Source organism: Rhamphochromis sp. 'chilingali' (assembly GCF_963969265.1).
Source record: "Rhamphochromis sp. 'chilingali' genome assembly, chromosome: 6".
In the NCBI taxonomy this organism is placed as follows: Eukaryota; Metazoa; Chordata; class Actinopteri; order Cichliformes; family Cichlidae; genus Rhamphochromis; species Rhamphochromis sp. 'chilingali'.
In genome coordinates, this window is record NC_137933.1 from 39,350,405 (window position 1) to 39,364,108 (window position 13,704).

A 13,704-nucleotide genomic window follows, 5' to 3' on the forward strand; every position below is an offset into this window, starting at 1 on the left:
GGAGCTTCTTATGAAACCAAGCTAGTAAACCAGTAGAGAGATTTTGGGAGGCAGAAAAAATTATTCAGAAGCTGCTGAATTTTTCCACAGAATCTGCAAGGCCGCTGAGCAAAGCAAACGTGGTTCATTCTCATGTCTTGAACATTTTTTATGATAGTTTTAGTATGAAAATCTACCAGTACAAAGGTACAAATTTAAGTAAGTTTTTGGCTTGAAAAATTCTCATCGCAGTTCCCATTGACTAAATTAACACTGCATACCATGTTGTCTTAATTAAAACCAGTGAAGTGTGGTGCATGGCTGCATGTAACCTAAACAGGAAAAGGTGAATGAATTAAAAGGATAAATGAGACTGGAGTAAGCCCGGTGGTAATAGTGAGGTTGCATCCAGGTAAAAAGACAGGAAATGATTTCCTTTTAATATGCTTCTATTCTGGAGCTACCTCTCTGCCTCTCTTACCCCTGCTGTCACTCACCTTTGTCCGTTTTCCACTTTCTCCATCCTCGTCTTATCATTATTCTGCTTTCCTTTCTCCCTTCAGCTCTCAGAGTAGCATTACAGCTTTAAGGTTTTCTGTGCTTTTGACATATCTGTCACTACATTGTTAAGTAGGGAGGTGTGCAGTTACAGCACACTGACTAATAGCTTTTTGAGTGCTACTAGCTATGATTCGAAACTTGATTTACAGAGTTTCTCAGCAAAAAGTTTACCTCATAACAGAAGTTACAGAACACTGTGGACAGATGATAATAATAATAATAATAATGGATACTTTATTGATCCCCATGGGGAAATTACTTGTTTTTCTCTGCATTTGACCCATTCACTCAGTGAAGCAGTGGGCAGCCCACTAAGCAGGCGCCCGGGGAGCAGTGTGTAGGGACGGTACCTTGCTCAGGGGTACCTCAGGGTAGCCGTTAAGTGGATTCGAACCGCCGACCTTCCGATCATGGGGCGACCACTTTACCTACTGAGCTATCCCTGCCCCATGATGTTTTCTCATTTCACCAAAATATATATTCAGCAAAAAAAGTTCTGTATGTTTTTAGGAAATCATAGTCTAGATATTGCCTTGTATTGCATTGCATTTTGCTTTTGGCAGGCATGGACACTGGGAGCAATTTAAAGCAGCTAAAATATCTTCTTTCAGACAAGTGAGGGAGTGAAATAAAACCAACATGTGGATGGCGAACTAATAAAAAAAAAAAAAGAATTTTTAACGATATGAAACGACATCATCTTACCACATGTTGTAAATTTGAATTCAATACTTATAAAGACTCATTTCATGCTGTTTAGGTGACATTATGCCTGACTTCTGCATGTCATTGTCAGCCATCTTCATTATCACTTCCTCCAAGGTGTGACTGAAGTGCTTCAAGGTTCAGACATTTTGGGTGAAACTTCACTCTTTGCACGGCACACTCCAGCTGCATGCTTTTTCATTTAGAATGTATTTTGCATGCATCCTGCTGCGTCTCTTTGTGGGGGTGTGACACTGTTTTCAGCTCAAGCCGTAATTTGTTATTCATGAAGAAGCAGCTGTATTTTTGAGTTGAGCTCATGTATCAGCCAGTGCTGTGCTCAGAGACACACGCATGCACACATACTGGAGCGACACCGATGCTCAGTCGAATCAATGGCAGACACGCCAATATGTCTTTCTGCTTTAGAATGCAGATGTTTGTCTTTCAGTCCTTGGCGATCAACATGATCAGCTCAACCCCAGAAAATTGTGGAGCTGTAGCATTTAAAGGTCAACAACCAATAAGAGCCCTCTTTGCTGGAGGTCAGAACCAATCAGCAGCTCCCTGATGGCATGATTCATTTCACTTTACAATCTTTCACATTCCTGCATCCTCTCTGCAGCACAAACACTCATAAAGTTTGGTCCTGGCAGGGAGGTGACTGAACATATTAATGTATTTTATGACATCCGATTGTAAGCGTTCAAGGTTCCTCTGTCCTTTCAGCTCTCCCTGTAGGTGGTCATGCTGTTTCTCTGGTCAAGAGTTTGGTTTCATCATTGTGACGAGAGACTGAGAGACAGAGAGATGACAATTTAAAGAAAGAGACTGTCTGAGTTTATGTCTTTCAGTGTATTTTAGAGTTTTCTTCCTCAATCGATTCATTTTCATTCTCTTTGACTTTACTTACCTCTTTCGAATATTCCGACTCTCCCTCTGGCTGCTGACCCCCTTATACGTCTGTCCCGTGTCTTCCCTAATCCCATTTTCTCTGCTGTCACTTTGCCTTTTTGCCTTCTGTATGTAAGCTACTTACTTCTTGGCACCTCTCCCTATTGCCTTCCTCGCATCTCAACTTTTCCACTTTTTCTTCCCTCCTATTTCCGCCTCGTTTTCCTTCTTGCTTTCTTGTTGTTTTACTTTGTTTATATTTTTCCAATTTCACGTCATATCCAGTTTCTCCTTTCTTCAACTTTACCTTCTCTAAATTTACTAATCCTCCCATCTCCTCCCCTGTATCTCTTCCATTCAGCTGTATGATTTGGGCTCCCCGGCCGACTCGCAGTCCAGCTCTCCAGGCTGCCTGACCACAGATAGCAGCTGTGTCAACATGGGCTATCCATCCTGTGGCCACCGGGGTCGCTGTCACGGTGAGTGGGGCTCCTTCAGCTGCCAGTGTATACCCGGATACACAGGACACCAGTGTGAAGAAGGTATGCCAATTTTTTATTATTTTTGTTTTACATTATGCAATAAAATGTTGTTCTTGACAGTAACATTAAAAAGAAAAGAAAATCATCCATGTGGCCTCAAAGATCATTTACTCCCTGTTGACTATGTCAGATTACAGTATGTGAAATGAACACATATTTGGTCATTGTCGGACAAGGAGTTTGTGCTATCACAAAATCGCTCTAAATGCTAAAATGCACACGTCCTTCCCACCTTATCACTTCAGCTGTGTCACATGGTACAGGCTGTTTCCTCCAACAGCTTCAAGGGATCCTGAGCAGCTTTATTTTCAGTGTAATGTTTTGGTCTTCAAGGCTATAGTAAACATGGCTGTCAGAAATTTTACGGTTAACATTCCCATAAATATTGTTGACGAGAACCCCCTGTTTTGTTACCGGGTAACCTAGACTGTAAAACAGAATAAAAGCTGTGTGGCTCCAAGGCCACAACAACTATGGCAAAGGACGCAGCAGCTGAGGGTGAACCAAAGCATTTAATAAATTAGCTGAGGATGCAAATACAAACATGGAGCACTTCAGTTAAGCTGTTTTCACACAAGCAGCCCTGAACTTTTCCAAGAGCTATCCAGGGGAGCTGGATATGTGAACAAATACATCCAGGCTAGACGTTTTCTTTAACCTGCCAACTCCCGTATACAAGGTTTGTGTTAATGTAAGTTTGTGCCTGTGTGTGTGCTGTGCAATTAACACTAACAAGTGGGTATGATGTGTGGCACCTACCACATGCTGCATCCTGGCAGCGCCACGACACATCACATTTCTAGATGTCTGAACACATGTGAAAGCGGACTATTTCCTGCTGCGTGTTGCATGTGTGAAAGCGCAACTGTGGAAAATAACCCAACTTTATTCACCTGGAAATGCCAGAAGTTAATGTTTTAAAATAGTTTTAGTGGCATTCAGTTCATTTCAGTTTTATTTGCACAGCACCAAATCACAACAGTCTCCTGAAGATACTTTATATTGTAAGGTAAAGAGCCTAAAATAGCAGAGAGAGACTCCAACTATCAAGTGACCCCCTTTTATCAAGCACTTGAGACAGTGGGAAGGAACAACTCTATTTAAGAGGGACATAAGACCAGCTGAGAAACATAATCTCTCTCCAACATGTCCTGCGGGCCCCTTTAAGTTAGACATGCCCGAAACACATCTGTAATCCAGGAGGCATCCTGGGGAGATCCCTATATCACCTCCTGAATGACTGAGCTCTTGACCCTAACTTTACGGTTCAACCCAGACACCTATCAGAATGAGGTCTGCCTGCTCTCTTGTATGTTGTTCTTATTCTTTCAGTCACTCCCAGCAGCCTGTGGCTTTAGGTGAGGGTCAGAAAGTCAACAAGTAAATCGACAGCTTTAGCTTCACACTCAGCTTTCTCTTCACCGTAATGAACAGCGTGCCAAAGCATCTGTTAATCTCCTGCTCTGCTTTACTCCACTCTCACTTGTGAGCAAGACCCTGATATACTTGAACTCCTCCACTTAATGTGTCAACTAATCCTTAACCTGAAGTAGGCAGTTAACCCTTTTCTGTCTGAGAACCACAGCCTCAAACTTGTAGTTCCCGATTCTTAGTCCGACTACACTCGGCACAGCAAATTGTCCCAGGCTGAGCTGGAGGTCACTACTGAATAAACCCAGCAGGGTCACACCATCTGCAAAAAGTAGAGACGAGATCCTGAGACTACCAGACCTCACTGCTGTCACTCATTGGCAGCGTCTATGAATTCTTCCATAAAAATTAGGATGCGCTGCCTTGACTTTTAGGGTTTAAAATAAACAAATTGAATAATGGGGTGTAAGTAGCTTTGTGAAGCGATACCCGGGACATCGCCAACTAGCCATGACAATGCTCCAAGTGTATCGCAGATATATAAATGCAGGCAAGGATGACTCAAGAAGACACTAACGGCACTCCATCAGTTTCCAATCTCAGAAGTACACTGCAGTGTAATTTTTGTTTTACTCACCAAGCAACCTACCCTGCCCCTTGGCCTAAAGAAGCTGGCTTCTTCTGAGCCTCTCTGTGCTGGTCGTGTGGTTGTGGAGACAATTGGCTTATTGCAGACTTTTATTGGACTGAGATTGGCTCTTTAATGGCTCTGGTCCTACGTGGCCTCTCGCACACATCCTTGGAGTTGAGGAGGACACCTTCAGTCATGCTTTCTGCTGATCGCAGCACACTAGTCCAGGCTTTACGGTCTTGTTTGGTTTCTGCCTCCTATTTCACAGTGAGACTCAGACACGACTCGAATGTAGAATCTGAAATCGTAACAGGTCAAGATTTGGTGTGCAGTCTGTACAAATGGTTCTTTTCTTCTGTTATGTCTTATATGACAAATAGCGCTCCGGTCGTTAACAGATTAAACCATCTGTGTTTAACATGCAGCCCAGTTCCAATTTACCCCGGTGGATTGCTTTGCAAAGTAAGAAAATTACAAGGAAGTCTCTTTTTTTTGGAATAAAACTGCAATGTGATGCAGTATTAACTGAACTGAACAAATGATAGTGAGTCACTCTCATCTTGTAAAACAAAAACTTGCAAAATTCACTATTTATTCTTTCACTCTTTAATTTAAGTATTTGCCCTTTACTCTGTTGGAGTCTACATGGAAAATAAAAAAGAAGAGGAAAGGAAAACAAATACCCCCACTTCTACTTCAAAGTATTTCGTGTATTTGACAAGCCATCGTTGAATAACGTGAGACTGTTGGTGTAAAATTGATGGTGTTGTTATGTTTTTATATAAACAGCCTGTGGCCGTGAGAGGCAAAGTAAAATTTGAGATGGAGTTTTGGGAGCTTCAAGAGGACATGGCTGATCAGCTGCATATTCCATGCCTAGAAGCACCCCCCCCCCCCCCCCCCCCAAAAAAAAAAAAAAAAAAATTATTCGACATTGCCTTCAAGTGAGCTCTCATGAACCACTCGACTTTGTCAAAGTTACAAGGGAAGGAGACAAAGAAAAGGAAGAGGTGTGAAAGCGATAGAAGAAAATTTAACTTGCGTACGCCATGAGATGGAAGAATGGCTTTGAGTTTTAGGTGTGCTTGGTTTATTCTGAGAGGCATGCACAAAAAACACTTCTGTGAAAACTTCAAACTCTTAGACAGAAGAACCCAAGCTAAACCAAACATGCATATCGTTAGCTTCATAGCATAATTGCCTAAGTCATTTGACTAAGTCAATGACTTAGGCACTTATGCTATGAAGCTAACGATATTCTATCTTGTGCATTTAACATAGTCTTTCTGTCCCCAGCACCGGACTTTTTAAAACTGATTTAGCTGAAGTGACTTGTGGTGTCTTCTCTGTGGAGGAAAGCAGCATCCAGACTGTCTAAGAATTATGTTTTGCACTTGAAATCCTGTTTAAACGTAGCACTATGTGGCTGACCTCTGTGTGTGGTTATGTGTTTGTATCCACCAACACCAGAGGTCCCAGAGTACTCCTTTGATGGCCACAGTCACGTGCGTTACCAGTTGGCGTCCCCGCTGCCTGCCCGGAGGACATGGATCCAAGTCCTGGTTCGAACCCGTAAACACAGCAGTGTCCTTTTCAGTCTGATCTCAAAGGAGCAAAGTGAATACTTACGTCTGGAGGTGAGTGCAGGAAGATGGAGTCATCACTTTTCCTCACTTTCAGAATTTTTCATAGCAGGTTGTGAGTTTGGGTTTGGCTTTGTTGTGTGGAAAGCAATTTTATTTTACCTTCTCGCTTCATGAACAGTTTCAGATTCTGCTCTACTCTTTATCCTGTAGCAACTGCAGGCATTTTCTTTATCCACCCACTGCTCTTATGACATGCACTTTCTCTTGCTATACTGATACCTATGCAACAGACACTTTTTGAAAAGAGGTAAAAGCAACAAAAGTAACAGTTAACATAATTTGTTTCTGTAGCCATGTGTGAATTCATCGTAGTCTAAAGAGCTTGGAAAGAAAAGCATCTGGACTTCTTTAAGTTGCTTGAAGACCTCTCATCCGAGAAGCTTCTTCAGTACACTGAAGTACAGTCCCAGCACTACTCCTTCGAGGATTCCAACGTTCACATTTTGGATAGAGAAGACAGATGGTTTGAAAGAAGAGTGAAAGAAGCGTCTATGTCCACTGTGAACAACCATCTTTGAACAGAGGCGGCGGCTTACAATCCAGTTTCCTTCCCAGACGCCTTAACGCTCACTCACATCCTGGGCCATTTGACCTCAGTAAATCACATGATAGGGGGGTAGGTTTCACAGTTGGTTCACCCGAAACCGCGGCTGATTGTGACCCACACCCGTTTTCACATGTGATTAGGTAGAGGATCAATAGGGGGTCCATGACACTCTTGGGGACCCTCCCATAGGGCTTAAAATCTGGGACTCTCCACCAGTTGATCTTAGAACTGAAGAAGCTTCTCGGATGAGAGGGGAAACATCTTCAAGAAACTTAAAGAAGTCCAGACGCTTTTCTCTCCAAGCTCCTTAGATTCCCAGTGAAGTTTGGTAGGACAATGAATCTATTTGCATTTTATACAAAGCTATCACCTGAATTTGTACACTGTAGGGACAACTCACGTAGGATCAGACTGATTAAATATTTAAAAGTAAATAGACATTTATGCTCATTTGTCATGGTCACTTATGTGAATTCAAGACCTAATGAGCCAGACAAGTCAACAAAAAGTGAATGAATAAATTAAAGGAGGCACACAGCTTTCAGTGAGACGCTTTGGCCAACCACACAGATGTGACAGGAGTAAACAAAGTAAACAACTTTTTGTTTTTTACCTTTGACTTCTTGGGGCCCCCACCTAAGGCAGTGAGAGGGAAATCATCACAGGTGTACATCTCCTGTTTCCAAACAACATTTCCTTTCAGGGCAGATAAAAGACATTCGAAACAACCAGAAACAGATGCATGTCTTTACTTTAGTGTTTTTGGTTTCTCAACAGTTTTTTTTCCAGCTGTTAATATCCAGATGTTCACTTGTTGTTGTTGTTTTGTGTTGTTGCATGTCTTCTTTTTAATTAATGTTTTCCATCCATCAGTTTATAAAATGAAAACAGTCACATCATTGCACTACACTAATCTTAATCATCGATGGAACATATTAAACCTTGGCCGGGCCTGTAGCGGCTTACCAGTATATACAGAGGACGTCTGACTTCTGACACTTGTTTAGAATAATTGGTTTGTGTGCAAACAACTGCAAATTATTATTATTATTGAATAATGTGAATAATTATTATTATTTGTTAGGAAAATGGGAAAGAAGTGCAGCATCTGATTAAAACACTTGGAAACATACACAGAAATACAGCATATAAAGTAAAGCCAGACAGAAACAGCCTGAATTCTCTTACACAAGCGTTATTTAGTCTGTGTTAAATAGACTTTAGGAATCGTTCTCCAGCCTTCAAAAGGCTTCTTTGGGTGATCACACACTGCTTCAGTAATGTTGAGCTGCAGGCTCTGGGGAGGCCAGTCCAGGACTGATAGCGTTCTGTTGTGTGTTTGGCATCATTGTCATGCAAGAAAATAACGCTGTTGCCAATCAGATGCTTTCCAGATGTTATTACTGTACATGGTGGATCAACATCTGATTTCTCTGTATGCATTTTCCACCGTGTTTTACAAACGAGTATAGATGCTCACCGCGCACCTTCCCAGTTCTTTACTCGTGCCTTTCCCTGTCTTTTGCCCCACACTCAAACCACACGTATTGATCAAACATCTGTGTCTTAAATGATGATGATTATCCATACCATGGCAGCCGTTTAAATCTCCTCTGATCTCCATCTGTCTATCCTTTCTGTTCATCCATTCCCACACTCCCTCCTAAATATCACATTGCTCCATCAGCACAGCCACATGGGGAGCGAGTGCACATCGTTTATCTATCATAAATAGTGCATTTATTCCTGAGTGCAGAGCAGTGAAACATTGGAAACCCTGCTGAGTTCTTGGTGGAAACATAACCGTTTACTGCCTGCTAAGATTATATTTTTCACTGTAATAGTTTTGATTGCTTTTAATCAGAGGAAGAAATTAGTATGTGTTACTCTTGGTTGGATACACTGTTACATTGTGAGGAGCCCCTTCTGTTTGTGTATGGCTTCACATCCAACAGTATGCTTAGTAAAAGATATTACAAAGCATATTAGGCTCTCTTCTTTAAATGACTTTAGTCTCTCTGATTACTGATAAAGTTCCTGTTTTTTGAGCCACTGTTTTTTGTGCTGTAACAATTTTACGTGCATGAAATTCAATTGAATTTACAACAGTAGCCTCAAGGCACTTCATACTGTGAGGTAAGGGCCTTACAATATTAAAGAGAAAACCCCAGAAATCAGATGAGCAAGCACTTGGTGACAGTGGGAAGAAACAACAGCTCTGTTTTATCAGAAAGATAGTGCCTCTGACAGAACCAGGCTCGTGGAGTGACAGCCATCTGCGGTACAAACTGGATGCCCTGGTGTTGTGTGTGCAGTAGCGTCAACTTCCGTGTGACCGCTTTCAACCGGAGGACAGTTGCATAGGTCACCTGGTGGTGGAGGGGAATCTGCCTCCAAACAAGCTTGGTCTGACTTGGACTGCCTGTAATCACTCTCAGGCAAACTAATGAAGGTGTGCTATTAATTCATGTTTAATTTATAAACATAGACAGGTTTCCAACACTGCACCGATGAGCACAACTCATCTGCAATGTGTCTCGATAATCGCGATAGGTGGAAAGGGGATCAGCTCTTTTGGTTTCCAACTGGTTCTGTTCTGGTTATATTGCTGTATAAAAGCTGTCTATGTAATTTTGACGTTCTGCAGCAACTTCCTTCAGGAGTTTCTTTTCATAGATGGCAACAGATTTGCAGCTTTTTGACGGGTTTACACGGTTAATCGCTGCATTATCACAAACACGTTGCATGTAATTGGCAGTATGACTCAATTATTGCTGATTTTTTGCCATTTTGATGCACCAAAGTCATTTTGAAGACTAGAGCTGGTTGCAGGTGGTCACGGGACTGGCCCCCGTCTTTTAAGCCATTGTTTCTCAACCTTTTGGAGCCATGGCACATATTTCACATTAGAAAAATCACGTGGCACAGCACCAAACAAAAATGTCACAAAAAGCATGATCATTTTTCCCCATAGACCAGGCACAGCAGAATTGGCTCGGTTTGTCCCCAGTATACCTTTGTTGCCTTCTTCTGACCACTACTCATGCTAGGAATTTTCTCCGGGACCAGGTCAGACTGACTACTTTTCCTTTTCACATATTTATCTATTGCTATTACGCGCTGTGTCGCCTCACAGCATGACTATTATGTAATTTCCTCTCTGTCTTCTTCTGTTTTACCTGCAGTTGGCAACACATTTAATTAGAGAAGGTAGTTGTACTGCCCTCTGGTGGAAGAGAATGTAATTGTTCTCCCCGTTACTCACGCCGATCGCTTAGAGTACTAATCAGGTGGAACCAGATAATCTTCCACGGCAGACCTGATCATTTCTTGGGAAACACTGTTCTAAGCAATGATTTCAAAGGCAACGAGGTTGCTCATCCATTGGACACTGTCAATAATAATTTTGGTCATACCACAGTCTCCAACCAGTGTTTGCCCCAGTGTGACTGTAGTGTGATGAGGATGGTTCAGGGTCACCTGATCGAACCCTATCAGATTGTCAAAATGGAAAGTTTTAAGCCTAATGTTAAAAGTAGGGAGAGTGTCGACCCCTCCAATCCAAGTTGAGAACTATTAGCAGCTCTAGGAACCACAAGTGAGCCTGCAGTCTGAGAGTGAAGTGCTCTGTTAGGATGAAGTGATACTATGAGGTCTTCAAAATATGATGTGGCCAAATTATTGGAGACTTTGTATGTGAGTTGAAAGATTTTAAGTTCAATTCTGGATTCAACAGGGAGCCAATAAAGGGAAGATAATGATGTTACTCTCTTCGGTACTCTTGCTGCAGCGTTTTGCTACCTGAAGGCTTTATAGAGAGATCTGAAAACAAACTGATAATACTGAATTATAATTTATAATATAGTTCAGCCTAGGAGTAATACATGCATGAATTCACTTTTCAGCATCGTTCTTTTCACTACTTTTAGTGATACTGTCCAGATTAAAGAAAGCAGTGCTGCGTATTTGTTTAACGTGCATGTTGAAGGCCACATCCTGATCACAAATGACTGCAACCTTCCTTTAGTGCTACTATAGGCCAAGGAAATGTCATCCAGAGAAGGTATCTGCTTCACAGATAAATATTATTTAATATAATCTACATTGCAATGAAAATGTATAATATTCCTTTAAAAAAAGCGCACATAAAATAAAAAGGGTGTAATAAAAAGTATTCAGTGACTAAGTTTGTGTGTGAGGAAATCATCTTGCAAATATTAACACACATAAGTTATTTTAGAGCAAAGCTTCACTTACTTGTTTTGAATTTCTCATGGTGAATAGAGCAACAGGGAACATCAGAAGTATCTGAGGTAGTTTGCAGCCCTGCCCTGAGTGAAGGAGGATTTTTAGGAAAGGATAGCCACAGCCTCTCTGTTCTCTACTTAACTGTTGCATTTGGGATCCATTCGTGATGTTCATAATGTTGAAATTCAAACCTAGAAGACAGCCAAGCATCTCTTATTACTCAAACAACATCAGACGTTAGAATCCAAAAGGAAGAGTCACCGTGAAAAAGCTTTACTCTTTTCTTTTCATGTACAGGGAGTGCAGAATTATTAGGCAAGTTGTATTTTTGAGGAATAATTTTATTATTGAACAACAACCATGTTCTCAATGAACCCAAAAAACTCATTAATATCAAAGCTGAATGTTTTTGGAAGTAGTTTTTAGTTTGTTTTTAGTTTGAGTTATTTTAGGGGGATATCTGTGTGTGCAGGTGACTATTACTGTGCATAATTATTAGGCAACTTAACAAAAAACAAATATATACCCATTTCAATTATTTATTTTTACCAGTGAAACCAATATAACATCTCCACATTCACAAATAAACATTTCTGACATTCAAAAACAAAACAAAAACAAATCAGCGACCAATATAGCCACCTTTCTTTGCAAGGACACTCAAAAGCCTGCCATCCATGGATTCTGTCAGAGTTTTGATCTGTTCACCATCAACATTGCGTGCAGCAGCAACCACAGCCTCCCAGACACTGTTCAGAGAGGTGTACTGTTTTCCCTCCTTGTAAATCTCACATTTGATGATGGACCACAGGTTCTCAATGGGGTTCAGATCAGGTGAACAAGGAGGCCATGTCATTAGTTTTTCTTCTTTTATACCCTTTCTTGCCAGCCACGCTGTGGAGTACTTGGACGCGTGTGATGGAGCATTGTCCTGCATGAAAATCATGTTTTTCTTGAAGGATGCAGACTTCTTCCTGTACCACTGCTTGAAGAAGGTGTCTTCCAGAAACTGGCAGTAGGACTGGGAGTTGAGCTTGACTCCATCCTCAACCCGAAAAGGCCCCACAAGCTCATCTTTGATGACACCAGCCCAAACCAGTACTCCACCTCCACCTTGCTGGCGTCTGAGTGGGACTGGAGCTCTCTGCCCTTTACCAATCCAGCCACGGGCCCATCCATCTGGCCCATCAAGACTCACTCTCATTTCATCAGTCCATAAAACCTTAGAAAAACCAGTCTTGAGATATTTCTTGGCCCAGTCTTGACATTTCAGCTTGTGTGTCTTGTTCAGTGGTGGTCGTCTTTCAGCCTTTCTTACCTTGGCCATGTCTCTGAGTATTGCACACCTTGTGCTTTTGGGCACTCCAGTGATGTTGCAGCTCTGAAATATGGCCAAACTGGTGGCAAGTGGCATCTTGGCAGCTGCACGCTTGACTTTTCTCAGTTCATGGGCAGTTATTTGGCGCCTTGGTTTTTCCACACGCTTCTTGCGACCCTGTTGACTATTTTGAATGAAACGCTTGATTGTTCGATGATCACGCTTCAGAAGCTTTGCAATTTTGAGACTGCTGCATCCCTCTGCAAGATATCTCACTATTTTTGACTTTTCTGAGCCTGTCAAGTCCTTCTTTTGACCCATTTTGCCAAAGGAAAGGACGTTGCCTAATAATTATGCACACCTGATATAGGGTGTTGATGTCATTAGACCACACCCCTTCTCATTACAGAGATGCACATCACCTAATATGCTTAATTGGTAGTAGGCTTTCGAGCCTATACAGCTTGGAGTAAGACAACATGCATGAAGAGGATGATGTGGACAAAATACTCATTTGCCTAATAATTCTGCACTCCCTGTAGAAGCTTCAGTCAGCGCTGACCATGGTCACAGAGACAGCTTTATATCAAATATATAGATGTATGTTATTTAAATATACAAATAGTAGGTATAATAGTTTGCAGCCCAAGAATTTTAAGAATTGGAACTAACTTTGATACATGCAGATATTTCACATAGACGTAGTCAAGATATTAGCTTATTTGCTGATATTGATTATGACCACACTGTTACTTAAGTACTAATTTATACTGCAATTAAACAAAAACCCACAAGAATTATCTTGTGGGTTTTATATAAAAACATTATATTAAATTATTCCGTGGCAAATTTAGTCATTTCGAATCTTTCATATAAAAAGAAAAGTATGAACCATTACACTAAGCAATTATTTTTGAATTAGCTCACGAGCTCCAGCATGATTTTTGGACCATCGGCCTCGACTTAACCAACCAGGAAATTCCTGCGCTCAGTGTTTGTGTTCGTGTCTTCAGAATTAATATTCATCGTAAAGGGAGCGTTGCTCCTCTCTTCAGTCTCATTACCTCGCAGTGAGAATGACCCATATTTTGGCTCACTGGGATCTTTGCTTTCTGTCACAGTGAGTGAATGCACACGAACACACCGATTCTATGGCACTAATCTTCTATTGACTACTGAGATAAAATGAAGTAGACGGGAGCTGAATTTCACTCGGTCGTACTACATTACACATAGCAATCTTTTGCTGTATATCACAAAGT

At 41.4% G+C, this 13,704-nt stretch overlaps 1 protein-coding gene across 1 annotated transcript in view; it reads left to right on the forward strand.

Annotated features, from left to right (window-relative positions):
• LOC308397943 (neural-cadherin-like) overlaps positions 1-13,704 on the forward strand; it is a 348,547-nt gene that overhangs the window by 278,440 nt on the left and 56,403 nt on the right. The window contains exons 31-32 of the mRNA XM_080884232.1: positions 2,501-2,681; positions 6,154-6,320. Coding sequence (XP_080740358.1) covers positions 2,501-2,681; positions 6,154-6,320 — 348 coding nt within the window. The remainder of the gene's footprint in view (positions 1-2,500; positions 2,682-6,153; positions 6,321-13,704) is intronic.